The sequence below is a fragment of the Balaenoptera physalus genome (genome assembly GCF_965194825.1).
Source record: "Balaenoptera physalus genome assembly, chromosome: 11".
Classification (NCBI taxonomy): domain Eukaryota; kingdom Metazoa; phylum Chordata; class Mammalia; order Artiodactyla; family Balaenopteridae; genus Balaenoptera; species Balaenoptera physalus.
Window position 1 is genome coordinate 37,206,053 of NC_138896.1, and position 23,762 is coordinate 37,229,814.

General features: G+C 36.6%; 1 protein-coding gene across 2 annotated transcripts in view; it reads right to left on the bottom strand.

The window, feature by feature from the left end:
• The window catches only part of ZFAND3 (zinc finger AN1-type containing 3), a 329,704-nt gene that overhangs the window by 204,242 nt on the left and 101,700 nt on the right, over window positions 1-23,762 (bottom strand). The window contains exon 2 of one of the 2 annotated variants that reach the window (XM_082412551.1): window positions 6,042-6,082. The exons of the other annotated variant lie outside the window; for it this stretch is intronic. Coding sequence (XP_082268677.1) covers window positions 6,042-6,082 — 41 coding nt within the window. The remainder of the gene's footprint in view (window positions 1-6,041; window positions 6,083-23,762) is intronic. 2 annotated transcript variants of the gene reach the window in all.

Below are 23,762 nucleotides of genomic sequence, written 5' to 3' on the forward strand. Positions count from 1 at the left end.
AGCTGAACTGTCACTTTTTAACAAATACATGACAATGTGTGTTATACCTGAGTAATCTTACTTGGACTTTTCGGCTTTAAAGAAATCAGAGAGTATACAACAGTAATGAAGTTAACAGAATTACAAAGACATAAATACCCTATTCAAATGCTTCATTTTAAGAGCAGCAGCTGCCTTTCTTCTGGGAAAAAGTGATTTGAATAATCAAGGTATGACAAGCATACAGATTCTACTATACTGCCCAAACCTCACCATGCTATAAAATGACTCATTAGAGTGGGTGTTTTGTTTTACACTATTTTACTAATGGATATGGGGTTCCCACAATTTCTACAAGGAAACATGCATTACAAGAAGTGCTTAAAATTTTCAGATTCACTCTGTTCCTCTTCCTGCAGATCCTCAAAATTCAGCTCTAACCTATAATTCTTCCCTTTCAAAAGTGACTAGAATCAGGCCACTTCTAGTCCAAACTTCTAACAGGAAATGGAAGCAGAAAGGAAATTAGAATGTAACTCCAAAGCAGTAAGAGTTCCAGGTTTATGAGGAAACATTTTAGTTTACTTGTTATGAAATGGGAATGTTGCCCTGTTCTGGAAATTACCATGAAACTCAAGTCACCTCAAGGAAAAATGTTTGCATTTGGTTTACCATTCCATCTTATGCCCACCATTGCTGTATCACTTACCCTGGATGTCAATCAACATTGAGATTCCCTATGCTGCTAGCTACAGCCAACTTTATTTTGCTCATTCCAGAATGAAACTAACCACTTCTGGAGTCTGTCACACATATGTAGAATGCACTTTACTTTTTAAAAATTTATAATGTTTACAATTAATTAATAATAAAAGTCTCAACATACAAAATCAAAATTAATTAAAATCCCCCCAAATACTCCTACTCTGAGACTACCAAAATTAAATTTTTCACGTACCTTCACCCAGCTTTATTCCATGCAACTATATACATATAATGTGTTGTCTAACTAAAAACAATATACAACACGTACTTCAATCAGCATTTAATTAATGTCCCTATGTTATTTATCAGCATTTAATTAATGTCCCTATGTTATCTTTAAAAGGGAAAAAAATCCCAAACAACCTAATGGCATGTTAAGAGTATAAATTACAAAACTCTATTATTCAATAATCACTTTGGATTTATATAGAAGATTAAACAGCAATGAACAAGCTTGGTAATTTTCAGATTGGACACAAAGTATGCAGCAATGAGGAAAATGAAATTTTGCTTTAATACTAGCTATTTCGATCCCTTAAAGCCTCTCGAAAGTCCATTTTAAGTTTAAAACAATAAGATAATATCAAGAAATAATAAAAGTGAAGATGAAATTACTATACAAAATTAATAATTTTCTCGAGCTGACAAAGGCTAGTAACAGAAATATATTCATTCATAAACATATTTCTCTCCAATGTTAAATATCAGAACCCAACATCTAAGATTACTCATTTGAATGGGTACCTGAAAACAGATTCCTACAAAACCAAGTACACAGTTAGCTCTACAGTCATTACTAGAATATGCTTCCTACATGACATGTATCATTTTCTTTATTCATTGCAATATTCTTCACCACTAACAAGGCACAAGGTACAACTAACCATGAAACAAAGGTAAGCTTGCTTAACTATCTTTCCATTAAGAAATACACATATTTGAAAAGTTACACTGAAACTAATTTTCAGAAAAATAACCATTAGCTTCTAATTTAAGAGATGTTTTATCTGCTTTAATTAATCTTCAACTGACAAGAGACCCCTCACACTTCAGTTCTTCTAGTCTTATTCTTGTCTTTGTATAAATCGACATAGTAATGCATTAAAAGTATTCCTTTTTAAAGGAAACATTCTGTAAAAAGTTAAAAAAAACAACCTTCTTGCACTGTGAATAATCATCCCTCCCTTATTTTTCCAATTTTATGTGAATCATGGAAGAGCAAGTTTCCTAAAAGTTAGGCTTAAATGGAACAGTATGTTCAGATCATGTCTATAGTTTAAAAAGAAATTGCTTAATTTGATTTCTCAATGAAATACTTCTGTCAATAAATAACAGACATTTTAGTGTCTGTTTTTTATAGAAATTGCTGAAAATTATTAAAAACCATATACATACAGTCTAAAAGTCCACAAGACCAAACTGATTCTTTTTACACTGAGCACTTGTTAAGTTTGTCTTCTGATAAGCATCTGTCATCAGTGCTACTCAAAGAATCTTCCATCCCTTGGGACCTATCTTCACGCTCACTCCCTTATAAAGTATAAAGTATGGTCTATGGATTATAGCTACTTCCTAGTGACCAGACTCCTCTGTCCCCCACAGCAAGCATTTCCAAGGGTGGTAGAGATAATGCCACATTGCTAGAGGTGTTACTTCAGTCAGTTCTTTAAAATTTCTGCCTTCCCCACCTTGTGGTCATCCTGTTTGATGTTTCTGTCATACATACTTTTATTTAGCAAACCCATTCTGTGAAAAGCACTGCTTTATGATAGCTGGGCTTCAATACAGTAGTACAGGAGGTTGTTGTGAACTTGGTACTAAATGTCCCTAAATATCCAGACCGGTTGGTATCTAAAACTCACAAATTCAAAAATTGGGTTTGCACTCAAACAGAAAATAATACCCCAGGCATTTCTATGGCCGTAAGAGGCAAGACCACCCTTTAGATGCTATGGTTGACCTTTCATATATCTTAACACAGCTGTAGGCGATCGGGATTAGTTCATGCTTTCACACAGAAAATCGTATAATCCAAATTAGTCAATAGCTCAGAATGAACAAAGATCACAAGAAATCAGTTGGTTAACACCTTGCCTAAAGACAGAAAGGAAATATGCCCTATTCTGCAAAGAAAATGAGATCTCAAGTAACTCAATGGCTTTCCAATGAATTTCTGCAATTTGGTGGTTTTAAACTTTTTAAACCATACTCCACAGTAATATATATTTACATCACAACCCATTACATATATAAATGAAAATAACGTGTAACTCAAACAAAAGGTTTACAAACAATACTTATCCTTAGTATCTGTGACGCATTCAGACTGTTTTCTATTGTAATCAATTTTTAATTGTGGATCATGACCCACTAAATTGATTTCTCTACCCGCTAATGAATCACAAGACCCACAGTTTGAAAAACTGCATTAAAAAGTAGTGTTTCGACCAGTAAGTGTTTATATCACCCTAATATAACTATTAGTACCATGTCATGAAATTTTGTTCCTTTCTATTATAGATATATAGATATTTACTGATTCTTTTAGTAAAGTCATACGAAAAACAATATGAAATGTTTAATGAAAAACAGAATAGCATGACAGGTAGAATATTATAAAGGGGGTAGAAAAGCCAAAACTAGACAAGACTTTAAACATGTTTTTACTCATTTCATTCAATTTCATGTAAACAAGTTACGACAAACTCACTTTTCCACCACACAGTTTTAAAAAGGAATCCTGAAAAATCTCTTTTACCTAATGGTACACAATAGCTATTTTTAAAGTAATTTTTCCACCTTTTAAAGTACATTGTACACTTTATGATACACTTTAAAAGACTATTTAAAATCACAGTGGCTTTGGCCAAAGCAATCTTCATGTTGTCTTTCACATCTCATGCCTCTGCTACAATGCACTTCTATATTCTCCCTATCTTCATAGAGAGACAAAATACACAAATGTATCTCTAAAGTTCAATGATCTTTTTTCTCTTGAATTTCAAAAAGAACACCAAATGCTGCTTCAGCAAGCAGGACGTTATTTACAAATCATTCCTTTCAACTGATGTTGGGGAAATCAGGAGTGTGGGGGCAAAGATAAAGAAGAAAGGAGAGAGTATTTTCTTTACACACTTGAAAATATCCTCTTAATATTTTTAAAAGCAAAAATAACTAAGCTGTGTAAAGAGTCAATGGACACAGACCACCAGAGATACAATAAATAATGATAACCATAGAAAATAAAACTGTAACAAGTCCAAAGAAATGCAAAGACCATGGCTGAACTACCTTCGCTGATACTTTTTTAAACTTTATATTTATTTAGGGACATGAGACAGTTCTTTGAGTATCTGATGTGAGCCACCTGACTCACAGGTGCCTGGCGTCTCCCACAGCCACGCTCTACTGAATCATCAGGGGGAACTAGTTCTACGTGGAGACACACACACAACATACATTTTCTCTCACTGCTACTTCATCTTTGCTACACATACATATAAACTCTCACCAGTGAGGAAGCATTCCTTCCTATCTGTAATTGTAGATATGCAAAGTAAGAAAAGCACAATACATTCACTTAACATGGCAGAGATTCTGTTAAAAGTTGGATAAGAACCAAACTTACCAGTACTTTTTCTTTTAAAAACCTAAAGTATCTGACAAATTCCAGACCTTTAACAGATACAAACTGCCAGCTTCCCCAACCCTCCCAACTCCATCCAACCTATCCCCTAGTTTTGGCATAAATATAAAGGTCTAAAGCTTACACTATGATCATTTCCTTGTCCAAATAGCACAATGAATAGAAGATGAAAACTGACAAAGATTCTCTCCTTGACCAAATTCCAGCCAGGCTCCTCTGAGCCCTCTTCTCAACCAGGCCTCAACCTTGATCTATAAAAACTACCGACTCCCAACACAAATGATTTCATACACTCATATCCCCCCACATTAACAGATTTAAACAACCACTAACACAGTTTTCAAACAGCTTAAGGCCCCTTCCCTAGGGTGATCCTAGTCCCTCTTAAAGTGCCTGTCTGAGAAAGCTCAAAGCTGCCAAAAGAATTTAAGATCTGTTCCAACAAACAGCTGACTATAGGCCCCTGACTACCCTATCTTAGAGCATTTACTAAAAGCAGTTTAAAATTGTGAACCCTTCCTCTGTCCCTTTGAGATGTATGTGTATCTCCTACAACTCAATCACTCAGGAGTGTCTTTCTCAAGGACATGAAAGCCATTCCTTTAAATGTAATCATCAGGAAGAACAGGGCCTCAATCTCTGTCTCTGTAGGAGGATAAAATCCTAACTTTCCTAACGTCAATAATTGTCAACTAACAGACACTGCCAGTCTCATTTACAATAACCAATCCTTTGTAATTTTTCTACTCCCCTGATTATACTGAGCCAAGCCAGCAACCCCTCCCCTACTCCTTCATCCTCCCTTTAAAATGTCCATTTCTCTCTGCACAAGTCCCCTCTTCCCTACTGCAGCGGTATATTACTGATTAAAATCTGTCCTTACCACTTTAACTTGTGTCCAGGTTTGTCTTAGACAAAACAATAAAGTAATAAAAAGTAATAAAGAATGAAACTTAAACATATCCCAATTAGCAAGACTTAGTTATTTTACATAAGATCATTAGATGTGAAGTTCTTTAAAAAAAAAAAAAACACCTGAAGGTTTTAACTTCACGAAGGAGTCATATAATTCAAGGAGTCAACCAATCAGCGTTTAGGGGGTGGAAAAGGCCCTTGTGGCAAACATCAAGCCTAAGCCCTTCATGTTACAAATGATGAATCTAATGCCCAAAGAGATTAAGTGACTTACCCAAGGTGATTTCATTGAGGGATTGGATTAGAAAGCCTAATTCAGCATTATTCTCTTCCTGACTCCAACATGAAAATATTCTTTCTCTTGTATTCTCATTGGTAAAAGCAACATTCACCATTAATCATTCAAATCAAGATCAGAAATGAACATATATATTTTACCCTGCTACAACACGAGTGTTTACAATTCCACTATATGCCAACAACTGTAAACTGAGGAAAGTTTGTTTGGTACAAGTACACACAAGATTTCATTTCACTCAGGGAAGACTGTTTCAACAGTCCTTAGCAAGTATATGAAGCAACTTAGTGACGAGAAACTGCTTTCACACACAAGCAAATAAAACCCCATGCATAAACCCAAAAAAGGGTAGACAGTCTTAAAATAATTTAGACAGTCTTGAAAACAACCAAAAGAAGAAAATTAAAAATAAATTTAAAACCCTTTTTCTGCACTTACCAGCAAAGCATTTGGAACAGAGGTTCATAGTCTTGCTGGACCTGGGGCAAAAAGAAAGAAAGAAAAGAAAGAAGAGCTAAAAATTCAGTTATCACTCTAATCAAAACATAAAGATGTTTGAAACATAGGCAAAGAATTTCCTGGCCAGGCAACTGACCTAATAAACTAATGAGACGTCCGTCCCTAACCAGCCAGCCACCCTCCCCCACAACAAAACAAAAACAAAACAACAAAAATAAAATGCTTTTTTGTTTGTTATCTGTGAGTTAGTCAATGCTTTATTTTTTGTGACTAGCAGCTTATATGGGGCAAGTTCAGGAATACTGTAATATGCCCAGAAGATAACAGAGGAGTGAATTTATCCCACATGATTGCCACATTCCCTCTGTTTACATTAGAACATACACCACAGACTCATCACTAAAAAAAGGGAAAATTTTGTCTGTAAAGAGGTAAAACTTGCTCTTTATTTACACACTCAATTACCTCTATAACATTACTTGACCTTTTGTCCTCTTTCCCCTCATTCTAGTCCAATTTCAGATCCTGGTCATATTATGACCTTGCCATTTAAAATTCTTTCTTCAGATGTTCCCAGTCAAATTATTTTTCATGTCCTTTCATCTGTTAATAATAACTACAATTCACTGAGTACTAACCTGGATGGGCACTTAACATACATTATCTTATTAATCTTCCCAACATCCCTGAGACTGGGCATTACCAGATCTCTTTGTTTCTAAAATACACCGTTTAAAAAAATCACATAAACATTTCTACAACCAGGAAATATCATACCACTGGCTACAAGTGATGAATAATTTTATGAGGAAATGTTTCCACCACCTCCTTCCAAGGTGTTATTAAATTGAGTGGTCTTCGAAATCAAGGACATAGTCATCCCCATTTAACAGGTGAGCAGCTTGCCCATGGTCACACAGCTGGGGAACTAACTGCAGAGGTATCTGACCTAAGGTCTGAGCTAACTCCAAAGGCCACCCTAACTACAAAAGCCTCCTAGAATACTCTTTGAGTAAACTGACCTATCTACAGCATCATTCCTCAGCAACTCCCCTCCCAAAATCTGAGTCTTCCCAGAGCCACTCCGACACATGGAATATGGTAACAATCTTCTGCCCTCCACAGTAAATTTAACAATTAATGAAAGCCTCCCTCGGGAAGTATTCCCTGATGACTATGACTGTCTTCCAATGTACTGGGACCCAAGATCTAACTGTCAGTAATTGTCATAGGGTGATAAAATGAGGAGGGGGGGTGGGAGAGGAGGCAGGAAGGGATCACTAGTTCTCTTTCCCAAAAGAGATGCTATGTTAACAGGTGGATCTTTCTTTAGGACTCTGCTTAATATAAAGACATCAAAGGCAGTAAGGAAATTTAAGTATCAACAAAGTGAATAAAAATGAAAAAAACAAAGAGATGTATTAACAGTGGCATCTAACATTTATTACAAGCCTACCACGTGGTAAGCATAATAGCACATGCCTTCGACCCCATTTTACCAATGAGGAAACTGAGTCTCCAAGAGGGTATATAACTTGCCAAAGTTACAGAACTAGTAAGTAGATGAACCTGGTCTAATTCCTAAGCCTGTGTTCTTTTCACCATGCCAAACTAGGGCCTCTGCCTCAATACAGAAGTTGAGATGAACACACTCTGGTGGTTTGGGAGAATGGTCCCACAACCAAGATTTAATCTATGGTCATCAAGGCAGCTCCTGGAAAAAGTAAAGCCTTTAATCTGGAGGAAGCACAACTACTGCCCGACCCTCCAAATACACATATATATATACACAGGGAAGCGACCCAAGGCTGCCAGTCATTTCAGTTCCAACTCAAGGAAGAACTGGGGATGAAGGAATTCCTTTGTTGCTGGAACTACCCCCAGGGAGGAAGGCCTCTTCCTGATGTGGTCGCTATCTCTTGCCCATGCAGTGCCACAGAGAGCCAGAGATAACTTGTTTATCCTCCGCTGCTCCCCATGATCCAGCAGGAATCATGGAAAGCCTGCAGAGAATTACTGAGGGCAGCTGAGCACCAAGTGTGCCAGTTTTAACATCTGTGTTTCACAAAGCTGGTAAGAAAAAACGGCAAAATACAATAGCAATTTTTTCGACTTGCCATTATCTCTCTTCAGATGGTTGATGTATTTTAAATGCCCGCTACACCTATATATTACCTAGATGACATCTATTCTACTTTCTGAGTAAGAACTTTTCAGCAACACAGTTATCAATCAGGTTACAAAAGAAATAATACAAATATTGATATTATTAATCAAAACAGAGATGTCATCTAAAATCTGAAAGAACCAGATTTTGGATATAGAAGTAATAGCTACTGGTAATGCCAACTTGGATCACATATGTCAGCAACACTGAACGTGAAAAAATGGCAAAGGCTTCTGAGAACTTTGCTCCTTTCTCATGTTCAACATGTAAAACTTGAAGCTAACCACAGGCATACAACCACCAAAAAACGCAGTGTGATCAACTTGCACAGTCTTGGGGTAGACTAAACAGAGCTCTCTATGTGGCTGCAAGCATGAAAGGTAGATATGATCCTTTTATGTCTCCAATGCTCCAGAGAAATTGCTCTTATTGAGATATCCAATGGCTACCATGTTTCTAAAACCAAGGTTTAGTAGGTTGAATAATGGCTGCCCCAAAATATCAAATCCTAATCCCTGAAATTTGCAATTCCTGGAATTTATCTTATTTGGGGAAAAGGTCTTTGCAGAAAAATTAAGCTAAAGATTTTGCGCTTACTCTGTATTATCAAGGTGGGCCCTAAATGGCATTACAAGTGTTTTTGTGAGAGGAAAAGAAAGTTTGGAAAGACACAGAGAGAAGGCAATGTGAAAATGGAGGTAGAGACTAGAGGAATGTGGTCACAAACCCAGGAATACTGGAGCAGCCACTGGAAGTAGAAAGAGGCAAGGAACAGATTTTTCCCTAAAGCCCCCTGGAGGGAAGGCAGTTCTGCCAGATTTGGGGCTTCTAGGCTCCAGAAACTTAAGAGAATATATTTCTGTTGTTTTAAGCCATCAAATTTGTGGTAATTTGCAGCCCCAGAAAACTGATACACAGGGTTATGACCCTGATCTCATCCTACTCCCTCTCTCAGCACCATTCAACTAGATCCGTCCTTCTTGAAACTCTCTACTTTTGCCTTGTCACTCAGGTCCCAGATCAAATCTACCCCTACCCTCCACCCCATTTTCCTCCCACATAACAGCTCCCTCTTAGCCACCTTTGCTGGCTCCTCCTCCACTGTCCAGGCCTTATAACTGGAGGTCCCAGGACTTGGGTCCTCATTATCCCTACTTCCAACTTAGTGATATCACACAGTCCCATGGCCTTAAATAGTATATCTATACACTAAAGACTGACAAATGTTTACCTTCATCCCAAACCTCTTCACCTTGCTCCAAACTCATACATCTAACTGCCTACGTGACATCTTTACATGCAGCTCAGTCACAACATTTCAAACTAGAACATTCAATATTCCCCAAAACCCACTGACCCATTTTGTCCACCTTTATAAATAGCAAACAGCTTCCTCCAAGTTGCTCAAGTCAATATCCAAAACACCAACCTTGATTTCCCTCTTTCCTGCAGTCTCTCATACACAGTACTGAGCAAGATCCATTGGCTCTATTTTCAAATAGACCTAAATCTATCTACTTCTCTCCTTTGCCAATGCTTCTACTCTGGCCACCATGCTCTTATGTAGGCCACTGTAAATGACGTTTTACTGGTCTTCCCACTCCCATACTTGACTCTTGACAACGATTTTCCACATTTCAGCCAGAGTAATCTTTTTTTTTTTTTTAAGTTAAATCATGCTATTTTCTTTCTTAATGCCAATTTCCTGTTGCATTTATATTTTAGTTTTTTTTCTTTTTTTGGCTGCATTGGGTCTTCATTGCTGTACTCGAGCTTTCTCTAGTTGCAGCGAGAGGGGATTACTCTTCATTGCAGTGTGCAGGCTTCTCATTGTGGTGGCTTTTCTTGTTGCAGAGCACGGGCTCTAGGCGCGGAGGCTTCAGTAGTTGTGGTTCGCAGGCTCTAGAGTGCAGGCTCAGTAGTTGTGGCACATGGGCTTGTTGCTCCCCGGCATGTGGGATCTTCCTGGACAAGGGCTCAAACCTGTGTTCCCTGCATTGGCAGGCAGATTCTTAACCAATGCGCCGCCAGGGAAGTCCTCCTATTGCACTTAGTATGAAATTCAAACTTGTTAACTAAAGCCTTAAGTCCCCTCATGATCTGTACTGGTAAAGTTGTGTGGTATGTTCACATGTATGCTTTATAACACATACACGTTGCATGTTTTCTTTTGTATATATCAAATAATTCACCAAAAATACATAATAAAAATATGTAAATTTCATTTTTCATTTTATATTTATGTTTAGTGATATTTCCCATATCATTAAATATTCTCCAAAAATATTCTTGTTGCTCTGTAATAGTCCATTACATACTAACACTACAGTCACTCTCTTACTGTTGAATGTTTAATCTTTTCCCCAGATTTTTTCTATTATAAATACTGCTATAATGAGCATTTTTGGACATAAGTCTTTGGTCATAGATCTTTGGCTGGATAACTTTCTTTAAAACTGACTCTGAAAAGGAGAACTACTGAGATGAAAAAGTATGATTTGGTAAATACTGCCAAATTACTTCCCAGATGAGTTCTACCAATTTACACTCTCATCAAAAGCATCTGAAAGTACTTTTTTTTCAATACACTCCCATCAACATTAAGTAAATAATTAATTTCAAATCTTTGTTTAATGGGAGAAATGGTTATCCTGCTTTAATCATGTGTTTTCTTCTGAAATTAAAAAAAATTCTAATTCTGAAGGATATTAATTTTTTAAACGAAAAATAAATTAATCTTCCAGCTAGTTTGTCTCAAGGAATTAAAAGAACATTCCTAATTTCTGAGAATTCTAAAAACATTTATTTACAGCATTTTCTTGACATTCATACAACACTACTAACTCTCACTACTTCGAAAAACGCATACATGCCAGGTCCCCCCCACCCCGGCAAATATTTTAATACAAATATGGAAATAGAAAACAACCCTGTCACCATATCAGTGAGGAAGAAACTGAGGCACAAAAAAAATAAAGAAGAGTCAAAAGTAAAAACAAAAGTATCAGTACATAACTATGCCAAGCCATTCCAGCCATTCCACCCTAAATTTCTCTAGGTAAGGCATGGATCATAACATTTTTAAAAACCTAGACTACATAGGGATTTCCTTCTTAATGAAGAAAACCAATCTGTAAAAACCAACGAGTCACATTTCCTAATTCAATCTCCTTTAATAATCCAGAGGAAGGAGAGGGGAGCTGGGCAGGGATGCGCGTATACATGCAAAGGAAGAGAAAGAATAAAGAAACCACAATGCCTCCTCCACTCTAAAAACCATTCCAGTCACCTTAGAAGTAAGATTAGATGATTAAAGACTAGTAACAATCCACGTGCCACCTCATACATGTTAAGCCAGAAAGTCTTAACTTCCTACAACAGCTAGAAAGCAGCAAACAACTCTACTAAATTGTCACTCTTTGCTAACCCCAGGCAAACAAGAAAAAGGCCAGTTCAAACAGATGACATCCTAGCAGGCAATGACAAAGGAGGCTTTCAACAGTGCATCCAGCCTGTCTGAATTGTTATACATCACTCTAAATCATTCAGACAATATCTGCCAAGTTTTCTTTTTAAGGGAATATTACAAAGGAAAAGATGGAGTTGTTATTAGGGGGATTAGTTGCTAGAATGTAAGCAATATGGGTCATGCTACTTTAAAAGCTAATTTCACTGTAATAATTTAGATTCCAGGTAGGGTACTGTAATGAACCGTATCTTAACATTTTATACCCAAATTCAAGGACAGGAAGGACATTAGCATACACCTCTGGTTTTCTGTGTTTTAAGTCCCTGCACTAAAAAGATATACAGATGTAAAACAAGTCACATTATCATCTGTGGCCCTGTACACATTACTAAAAGGTTAGCCCAGCACTACCTAACGATTAAAACAAGATGAGGCATGGCCATCAATAAACTGATAAAAAGAAGAATAAATATTAAAACGTAAATCCTTTGTAGAAATGCAGGAGAAAAAAATACAATGAACTGAATAAAAATGGCAAATAATTTTTCCACATAAGAGAAACTTAATGACCCTATCGATTCTAACACATATTGTATACAGTGGCTGCAGCTGTCTTACCATATATGCCCAAACATAAGGAAAGCTTTTCTTCCCTAAAATTATCCTTCAAGAAGCAGGAATTGCTTTACAATTAAATCCTTACTTTTGAAGTAGGCACCAATAATTTTATATTAAATACAAACAGGGGAGAAAGAAAAAAAAGAAAAAGCTTCCCAAAAACCTTGAAGTGAAAACTCCAAGCAAGCAGTCATGCCCAGGGGAATGGCATTTGGGATTCCAAAAGAGTAAGACCCTGCCAATGGAATTGAACTCCCAGGGACGTCCACCCAGTCAGATTCTGTGAAAGGGGCAAGACAGTGAAGTTCTCATCTCTGGGCATAGACAGGGAAGTTCTCATCTCTGGGCATAAACAACTGAAGTCTGGAAAAACATCACACAACACTAGCGCTGGATGCTTTGTCAAAGTTATTACACCAAACAAGTTTCAAAAGGGAGTAAAATACAGATTTAAACACAGATTAAATACTTATTCCTGGCATGTGATGTCACAATTACAAGAGGTAGCTGCCACCTGAAAAAGGCCTCTGAAGATCATTTAGAAAGAAATGCAATAAAAAACCTTGGAAAGTTAGGAAGATCATAAATAACATCAAAATGATGGCAATTCTCCGAATGTTATATGAATGAATTCTTGTGGCTTCAGATAAAACTTACAGAGAGCAACATTTACAGATTTTTTAAATGCTCTATATCTCAAACAACTTGTAAGGAAATAAATAACTGAAAAACTGGGCCAGTACCTTTAAATGTGGTTTCAGTAAATAAATATTAAAGACATTCATGGCTATGAAGATGTGGAGCATTCAAATAAATGTTTCATAAAATGACTGTGGGAAAGTAATATTTTTAAATGTGTATTAGGAATAAATTCAAATACATGTAATTTGATAGTATAACCTATTCTTAAATAAGCATGTGCAATTACTACTGGGGTAAACTGAGAGAAGAATATAGGAGATCTCTCTGTATTATTCTTTTTTTACAATTGCATGTAAATCTAAATTATCTCAAAATGAAAAAGTTAAAGAAAAGATTTTTTAAATATATATATCTAATTATTACAATTAACTATTTAACATTTTAATTATTTCATCTACGCCCCTAAAAATTTCTATATTTATGTTGACCAAAACACTTCTTTTTCTTATTGAGAAGATGGAGAAATGCCTTATATCTGGATCTCTTCATTTTCAAATATGCGTAATATTTTAGGAAATTCAAACCCTGTATTAGAGGAAAATAATGCTCAGCAGAATTCACTTTTGTAGTAGAGAAAATAGCAGGGGAAAAAAGAAGACTAAGCTCACTGCTGTCCAGTTACCTAAAGAAACTGCATACGAGTTGATTATTAAACTTCTCCCTTAAGTTATTCCTATCCATTTTATTAGAAGTTTTTTAGAACTGTACATCAAAGGAGTGTACTTTCTGGAGTGATGCAAATGCTCTGTATCTTGATCTGGTGGTGACTACATAAGTGTATATATCTGTCGAAATTCACTATATTATACACATAAGATTGTGAATTTTACTGTATATAAATTACAGCTCAATAAAGTATTATTGGTACAAAAAACAATTTTTAAAATTCTACACCACATTAGGTACTATTACTGGTTCATTACAAAAGGAATTCTTTGTGTTGCTCTGAAAACAATACACAGAAGATTTCCCAACCATCTGATATAGGAACAAATACCTGAGAATTAAATTGAGAACAGAAAATTTGAGAGAGAACAGTGAGGTATTCCCTGTCCTTATTTTTCTCCTGGCTAGCCATGGTGCTGCTGCAAATAGGTGAGGGTTAGGAGACACTACATTTATAGAAGTCAGAGTGTTTTCACCTGAATAGTGATCAAAATAATTAACTGGCTATGAAACTTCCATAATGGGTTAATAATTATACAGAAGAACCACGTCTTCTAAGAAAAAATACCGAGCCTTGCATTTTCCATCATCTTTGCAACCATCATTACATAAAAACTACTGAAGAATTATATATGTACCTGTCCTACCCAAGTGACAAATACTTCTGCTTCATCCTGGTGAAGTGTGCATTTATCTACTCTTATTAATTTAGGCTTGCAAACAGAGGCACTCACTTATCCATATTTAAAGAAAATCAGATCAAATACAGGGTAATTTTAATAAAAGATGAAAAGTAAACCTAACACATTATTATTAGATCTTTCTTTGCCAGAAAATGAGACATAAACCTGGGAGATGATAGTTACAAGGGTTCAAGCTGCAAGGTTAAACAGGCTAACACAGGTACTGTACAGCTAAGAAAGAAAAGCATAAGGTGCTTCTAACAGCTGGAAAACATCTAGGTAAAAAGACATCTACAAGATGTAACATTTCAGTTCATGTCATTCAGTTAAGACTCAGGAACCAAAAGAGTATCCACTAAATATGGAGGAAGAGAAAGTAATATCCAGCAATATACAAACACAAAAAATTTTTAATGTGAAGTTACTGTCACTGACATCAAAAAAATGTCTTTTGTACTTCAAAAGCACCTTTCATTTTGTTCAAATTCTAAACATTGCATATATTACATCAGTCTACCAGGATATTCTTGGGGTGGGGTGAGTGGGGGTTGGGGTAGGTGAAAGGGTTGGGATCACACCTACCATGAATCTAGATGAGAAATGGATGAAAGGTGACAGCAGAAGAGAAACTGCTCTCCTTATTCCCAGTCCAATGCTCATTGAAAAGGAAGAAAGTTCAAAGTTTACAATTTCCATTTCCTGACTATTTTAGTCATTCACCACAAAATACAAGATTGCCTAAAGTCTGCAAAAGAAAATTCTCCATGTAATCAACCTGAGCAGTTATAACCCACAGCAGAAAAAGAGAAAGAGCTAGAAGGAAACTCAAGAGTACATCTTTTCTGTCTCTCCCTCAATAAGACAAAGTATCCCTGTTCTATGACCACAAGAGATTCCACTGCTTCTTTGTGTGTCATGTTTCACTGCCTCCCAAACCTCAAAATCATTAATATCTAATGTCTTACTTTATAACCTTCCTACTATTGTAAATGCCTTAATAATCTTGTCATCAGAATAAAAACACAGGCTGCCACAGGGGTAAGTGGTAAGAACAGTGACCTGAGAGGAAAGGGCCTGTCTTGAATGTGTGACCTCAGGTTTGTGTTTTCTCATCCATTAAAACAAAATGAGTTACTTAAACCAGTGACCTCTGACATTCTATGAATCTATGATCACACAATAATACAATCATATATAATCTAATAAGAGAATTACTAAACTCTCCATTATTTTTAGGCTATATATTTACTAAAACCTTCTGATGGGGACTATTTCCTAATTTTTCAGTCTTCTCACTCTGGAACATTTTCCTGAGATCTTCATTTAATGCTTACACTGTGACAAATACTAAATATGGTGAAGGAATGGCCCTTTCTTTAAGTGCCATTCCAATTATATGACTTGTTATCAATGGTTTTAAATGCAAAGACATTATGACTCTTATTTATTAATTAGTTTTCTTATCACCTTGGGATTGTTTTGTACTACCACTGGTATAAACCCAATCCTACATCCATACTGAATTTCCACAGATATTTACTTTCCTTAAGAAAATTATCTTGTCTTAATCCTGTTGAATGCCATATTATGTATATTCACCAACTTTTCTAAAATATCAGATATTCTGAATTTTAACCCAGTTGTCTATTGAGCCACCTATCCCACCCAACTTGATGCCATTCACAAACTTAATGAGCATATTCTGTGTACCATCCACCATCTAAGACTCTGCTGGAAATATCAGAAGCCCAGGACCCGTCTGACAGAATTCAACTTAAGAGTGCACAGCTCCCCTCCCAATGCTGAGGACCTGTGCTGAGGCATGGCTGAATTGTTCTAAGAAGAACTTGGTAATCATGGGTCAGTCTATCTTCCTGGCCATACAACTTTGCCACCTCTCACAAACATGCTACCTAAACCATCACAAGAAAACCAAGATGAAAGGCTGTAATCTGGCAGAAAACAGACCCATAAGAAATAACCTACAGTAGGTACCCTAAGATGCTGAGTCTGCAGCAGCAGCATCTTCTTCAAAGAATACAGCAGTTTTCTTGACAAGACTCCACTCAACTGGCTATATTAACCTGTGCTCTTAAGACCCTCCATAAAACAGACTAACACGCCCAATGTTAGTGTGCCAAATGCTCTCTCAGCCAGCAGAGCTGTTTTCCAATATAGAGGTTTATTTTCACTCCTGTCATTTGAGCTGAATGTTTCTGCAGAACCTGTTATTTTTTCCCCAAAATCTGTCTATGCCTTACAACTACACCTATTTTATTTGTGGCTGTGATCACATAGTTTAGTTACTATCTAAACGAGTAAGTGAAACAAGAAAGCATTATTTCTATGAAATCTATGTTGAATACTTTGAATTGATTAAAAGACAGGTTGCTATTTTAAAAAAAAAAACAATGCTGCCAGATTAGGCATGAGCAAGACAACTTAAAGACTAAGGAACAAATCATAAAAATCTAAAGAGTGCCCTCAAATTGCTTCATAAATGTCTTTAGATTCTCACCCCATTAATGAGACCAAAACTGGATGTCAATTAACTAGCAAACATTTATTTAGGCATTCGTGTGCCAGTCACCAGCAAGATATTTTAAATGAGTTAACCATTTCACACTAGTATACGTTTTACAATTACTAACACATTGCTTTTATCGTCAGCATCTTTCACATGAGAAAACTGAGGCACAGAAAAGTTAAGTAACTTGCCTAAGTTCACATGCTAGTAAGTAGGAGAGTGACAGTTCCAGCCCAGAAGGCCAGTTCCAGAAGGCATATGCTACGCTATCACAGATGATGTATTATTTGCGTGGTGGACACAAGAAAAAGTGTATGGCTCTCAAATCAGTTGACAGATATGCAAAGAAAAGGTCTTCAGCCTACCACCCGAACACACACACACACACGTTTTAAATTAAATGCAGCCATAAATAAATAAACAAAAATAAATATATAAAATAAAAAACAAACCAAAAAAAACCAAATCATAAGATAGCAATGAGACAAAGCTAAAAGGTGGGATAACTGGCCTGTATTTTTCTAAACCTCACTGACATGAAAAACAGAGAGGAAGAGGAACTATTCTAGATTAAAAGAGACTAAGAAAAACAACAACCGAATGTAATCTAGAAAATCATTTTTGGATCCTGGATTAGAAAAAAGGGGTAAAAAAGCTCTAGAAGACATTTTTGGAACAACTGGGGAAATTTTAATATGTATATAAAATAGCTGATATAAAATTCTTTATAATTTTTTTTAATATGATAATGATACTGTGGTTATGTATGAGAATGTGTGTCCTCATTCTTATAAGATTCATGTTGAAATATTTAAGAGGTAAACTGTCATGGTATCTGCAAATGGTTCTGAAAAGGTATATTTATAGAAAGAGGTAAGGCATGGGTAGCAAGTGTTAACAATCAGTGAATCTAGGTGAAGAGTATATGGACATTCAGCATACTACTTATCTCAACCTTTCTGTGGGGTTGAAATTTTTCAAAAAAAAAAAAAGTTGAAGGAGGATGTCTACACAAAGACTTGTACATGAATGTTCGTTATTCATAACAGCCAAAGACTAAAAACAAGCCAAATGCCCATCAACTAATGAATAGATAAATGAAATGTGGTATTATCCATAGAATGGACTACTATTCAGTAATAAAAAGGAACACCCTATGGATACATGCTACAACATAGATGAACCTTGAAAATATTCATCTCAGTGAAAGAAGCTAGCGTTCTATACATTATGATGCCATTTATGTGAAATATTAAGTAAAGGCAAATCTACAAAAACAGAAAACAAATGAGTTGCCTGGAAGTGGGCAAAGAAATTTAGCACCAATAGCCCTGAGGAAACTTTTCAGGGTGATGGAAATGTTCTAAAATTGTATGTGGTAGTGGTGGTAGCACACTGTGAACTTACTAAAAATCATCAAACTGTACAATTACAATGGGTGAATCTTATGGTAGATAAATTATACCTCAATAAAACTGTTAACAAAAAAGTTAGGAAAGAAACACTCAATCAAAAAAAAAAAAAAATCAGGGACTTCCTTGGTGGTCCAGTGGTTAAGAATCCGCCTTCCAATGCAGGGAATGCGGGTTCAATCCCTGGTCAGGGAACTAAGATCCCACATACTGCAGACAACTAAGCCTGCACGCCGCAACTACTGAGCCCATGCGCTTCGGAGCCTGCACACAACTAGAGAGAAGCCCGCGTGTCACAACGAAGAGCCCTCACACAGCAACTAAGACCGGACACAGCCAAAATAAATAAATAAATATTTTTTTAAAATCAAGGTAAAACAATAATAATTTGGAAAGGAATAAATTTGGTTATCTGCTAGTATAGACTGGACACAGGGAGCAAGACATCAGGCCAAGCTATATAATTGAAGGGAGTTACATTTCTATAAAAAAATAGATAAAAATAAAGCATGCAATAAAATGTTACTTTAAAAGAACGTCAACCCCTTATTGTTATATTTCCAAATAAGGTCTTTATCCAAGTGACAGTATATAAATTAATTTTATAATCAAAAGACTCTGCTTTCAACAACACAAAGACAAATAACCCAATTTAAAAATGGGCAAAGGAGGGAATTCCCTGGCGGTCCAGTGGTTGGGACCCTGCATTTTCACTGCCAAGGGCCCAGGTTCCTGGTCGGGGAACTAGGATCCCGCAGCCGTGCAGCGCAGCCAGAGAAAAAAAAGGCGGCCAGCAGTGGGGGCAGGGGGAGGGCGGCGCAAAGGACTTTTTAAAATATTTTATTTGTTTATTTTTTGGCTGTGTCGGGTCTTAGTTGCGGCACGCAAGATCTTTCATTGCAGCACGCGGGTTCAGTAGTTGCGGTGTGCGGGCTTAGTTGCCCCGCAGCAAGTAGGATCCTAGTTCCCCAACCAGGGATTGAACCCACATCCCCTGCACTGGAAGGCGAATTCTTAACCACTGGACCACCAAGGAAGTCCCAGGGCAAAGGACTTAAAGAGACATTTCTCTAAAGAAGATATACAATGGCCAACAATCACATCAAAAAGATGCCTAATGTCATTTAGTTGTCAGCAAAATGCAAATCAAAACCATAATGATGCCAACAAATTTGACGACCTAGAACAAATGGATAAATTCCTAGAAACATACAACCTATCAAGACTAAATCATGAAGAAAAAGAAAATATGAACACACTAATTACTAGGAATAAAATTGAATCAGTGATCAAAAACCTCCCAAGAAACAAAAGTCCAGGACTAGACAGCTTCACTGGTGAATTCTACCGAATACCAATCCTTCTCAAACTCTTACCAAAAATTATTAAGAGGAAACGCTTCCAAACCCATTTTACAAGGCCAGCATTACCCTAATACCAAAAGCAGACAAGGACACCACAATAAATAAAATTACAGGGCTTCCCTGTTGGCACTGTGGTTAAGAATCCGCCTGCCAATGCAGGGACACGGGTTCGATCCCTGGCCCGGGAAGATCCCACATGCCACTGAGCAGCTAAGCCCGTGTGCCACAACTATTGAGCCTGTGCTCTAGAGCCCGCATGCCACAACTACTGAAGCCTGTGCACCTAGAGCCCATGCTCCACAATAAGAGAAGCCACCACAATGAGAAGCCCATGCACGCAACGAAGAGTAGCCCCCGCTCACCGCAACTAGAGAAAGCTCACGCGCAGCAACAAAAACCCAACCCAGCCAAAAATAAAAACAAATAAATAAATTTATTTTAAAAAAAAATTACAGGCCAATTTCCCTGATGAATGTAGATGCAAAAATTCTCAACAAAATACTAGCAAACCAAATTCAACAATACATTAAAAGGATCATACATGATGATCAAGTGGGATTTATTCTGGGATGCAAGGATGGTTCAACATGTGCAAATCAATGTGATACACCATATTAAAAAAATGAAGGATAAAAATCATATGATCATCTCAGTAGATGCAGAAAAAGCATTTGACAAAATTCAGCATCCATTTATGATAAAAATTCTCAACCAAGTGGGCAAAGTGGATATATCACTAAAGACTTGCATGTAAATTCTGAAACCATGAAATTCCTAGAAGAAAACATAGGTGGTAAGCTCCTTGACATAGGTCTTGGCAATAATTTTTTGGAGTCTGACATCAAACGCAACAAAAGCAAAAATAAACAAGTGGGATATATAAACAGCTCATACATCTCATATTTTTTTAAAATCTGATTTTTAAATGGGCAAAAGATCTGAACAGACATTTATCCAAGGAAGACATACAGATGGAAACAGGTACATGAAAAAATGCTCCACATCGCTAACCAGCAAGGAAATGTAAATCAAAACCACAACGAGTTGCTACCTTATACTTGTTAGAGTGGTAATTATCACAGAGACAACAAATAACAAGTGTTTGTGAGGATGTGGAGAAACAGGAACCCTTGTACACTATTGGTGGGAATATAAATTGGTGCAGCCACTATGGAAAACAGTATGGAGGTTCTTCATAAAATTAAAAATTGATCTCCCATAGGATCCAGCAATTTCATTTCTGAAGTATTTATCTGAAGAAAACAAAAAAGCTAACTCAGAAAGATATATGCACCCCCATGTTCACTGCAGCTATTTATAATAGCCAAGATATGGAAACAACTTAAGTGTACATCAATGGATGAATGAATAAAAAAAGAATATACAATGGAATATATTATTCAGCCATAAAAAAGAATGAAATCGTGCCATTTGCAACGTGGATGGACCTTGAAGGCATGCTACGTGAAGTAAGTCAGAGAGAAAAAGATAAACACCATATGATCTCACTTACATGTTGAATTTAAAAAAACAACTGAGCTCATAGACAAAGAGAACAGAATGGTGGTTGCCAGAGGTGAGAGGGTAGAAGTTAGACGAATGAGTGAAAGGGGCAAAAGGTACAACTTCCAGTTATAAATAAGTCATGAGGATGTAATGAACAGCATGGCAACTATAGTTAATAATAATATATTGCATATTTGAAAGTTGCCAAGTGAGTAGATCTTAAAAGTTCTCATGACAAGAAAAAAAAATTTTTTTTTGGTAACTATGTAAGGTGACAGATGTTAACTAGACTTGTGATGATCATTTTGCACTGTATACATTATATATACATTATGGTGTACACTTAAAACTAGTTTTTTAAAAAATCTAACAACAACACAAAAAACATAATGGGGGGGGCTTCCCTGGTGGCGCAGTGGTTGAGAATCTGCCTGCTAATGCAGGGGACACGGGTTCGAGCCCTGGTCTGGGAGGATCCCACATGCCGTGGAGCAACTGGGCCCGTGAACCACAACAGCTGAGCCTGCGCGTCTGGAGCCCGTGCTCCGTAACAAGAGAGGCCGCGATAGTGAGAGGCCCGCGCACTGCGATGAAGAGTGGCCCCCACTTGCCGCAGCTAGAGAAAGCCCTAGCACAGAAACGAAGACCCAACATAGCAATCAATCAATCAATCAATAAATCTTTAAAAAAAAAAAAAACATAATGGGATACACTTCACACCTAATAGGATGGCTATAATTTTTTTAAAAGTTTTGGCCAGGATATGAAGAAATTGGAACCCTCACCCTCATGCATTGCTGGTAGGATGTAAGATGGTACAGCCACTGTGGAAAAGTTTGGCAGTTCCTCAATTAAGATAAATATAGAATTATCACATGAACCAGAAATTCTATTCATAGGCATTTACCAAAAAGAACTGCAAACAAGTGTTCAAACAAAAACTTGCACACGTATGTTTGTGGCAGCATTATTCACAATCACCAAAAGGTTCAGAACTCAAATGTCCATCAACTGATGAATGTATAAACAAATTATGGTATAAAACCACACAATGGTTTATTATTCAGCCATAAAAAGAAATGAAATGCAGATACATGCTACAACACAGATGAACCTTAAAAACACACAAAGTGAAAGAAGTAGACACAAAGGGACACAAACTGTATGATTCCATTCATATGAAGTTATACAAAATAGGCAAATCCAGAGAGACAGAAAACAGATTAGTAGTTGCCAAGGGCTGGAAAGAGGGGGAAAGAGGGAGTGACTGCTTAATGGGTACAGGTTTCCTTTTGGAGTGATGAAAATGTCCTGGAAGTAGAGAGTAATGATGGTTCAATGCTGTGAATGTACTAAATGCCACTGAATTGTGCACTTTAAAATGGTTAAAAAGATGAAGTTTGTGTTATATGTATTTTTAACCACAATTTTTTTTAAACTCTGTTTATGGGTATACAGCATATTTAACTTGAATTTCAACTACTTCTTTTAGTTTTTCTGTATAATTTTTCTACTTCTTTTGGCTTTTCCATATACCATAGATCATATAACGGGTACGCCATAAAATCTAACATTTGTTGATCACTTACTACATGCAAGATACATGCTAGTAGGCATTTTTTGTGCATTTTAATCCTAAAAAACCTATAAGCTAGGTTAAGTATTATTACCCCCATTTTAAGTATAAGAAATGAAGGCTCAGAGAATGAGATAACAATGAGTAACAGACAAAGCTGGGACAAAGCCCTACCATTTTTAAGGTTAACTCAAAGATAAAAGGAAGAGAATAAACTAAATGATTTCTAAGGCACCTTCTAGTATTACAACTCTACGAATATGCCACAGGAAAAAAAGAAAATCATATCCTTCCCCAAACGGTCCTGATGATAGCTTTCTGGTAAAATATACGGACAGAAAGTCAACACTGATCCTAAACGACCTTCAGTATGACATATGCTAGCATTTCTTTTCTTCCACCAGCGTAAGACCAAGACATTAATTACTGTGCTGGTTATTGTTTCCAGAGAACCCAAAAGGTCCACGGTAATTGTCACCACTCATTTTGAAGTACATAATGAAGCAGGGTGGGAAGACTAGCTGTACGTAAGCATCCAAGGAAAGGAAATTTCTTTACAATATATATTCCCAGTCTCCACCTCAGACCTAGCGGATCAAAATCTATGCGCTAATACCTTACAATCCTTATGTTTTTTAAAAAGCCCACCCAGGTGGGCGGCCAAGTTTGGGAATTGCCACAGACAAGTGGGGGGAAAATTTTTTTTTAATCAAACAGAACAGAGCAAATAAGCCTGGTCCAATTAGCATTGATCTCAGAGTACAGGACCACCAGACTTACTTATAATCTAGTTATGATGTCAGATCTCTTTACTATAGTACACTTACATTTCAGATGACATGATTCTGCCCAAATACACTTGAATCTTTGCATAAATTCATGAAACTCAGCATATCAAATTGTACCTAAAATGCCTTTAAGAAATCTTTTTTTTAATAATTTTAATTAATTTATTTATTTTTTATTTTTATTTTTGGCTGTGTTGGGTCTTCGTTTCTGTGCAAGGGCTT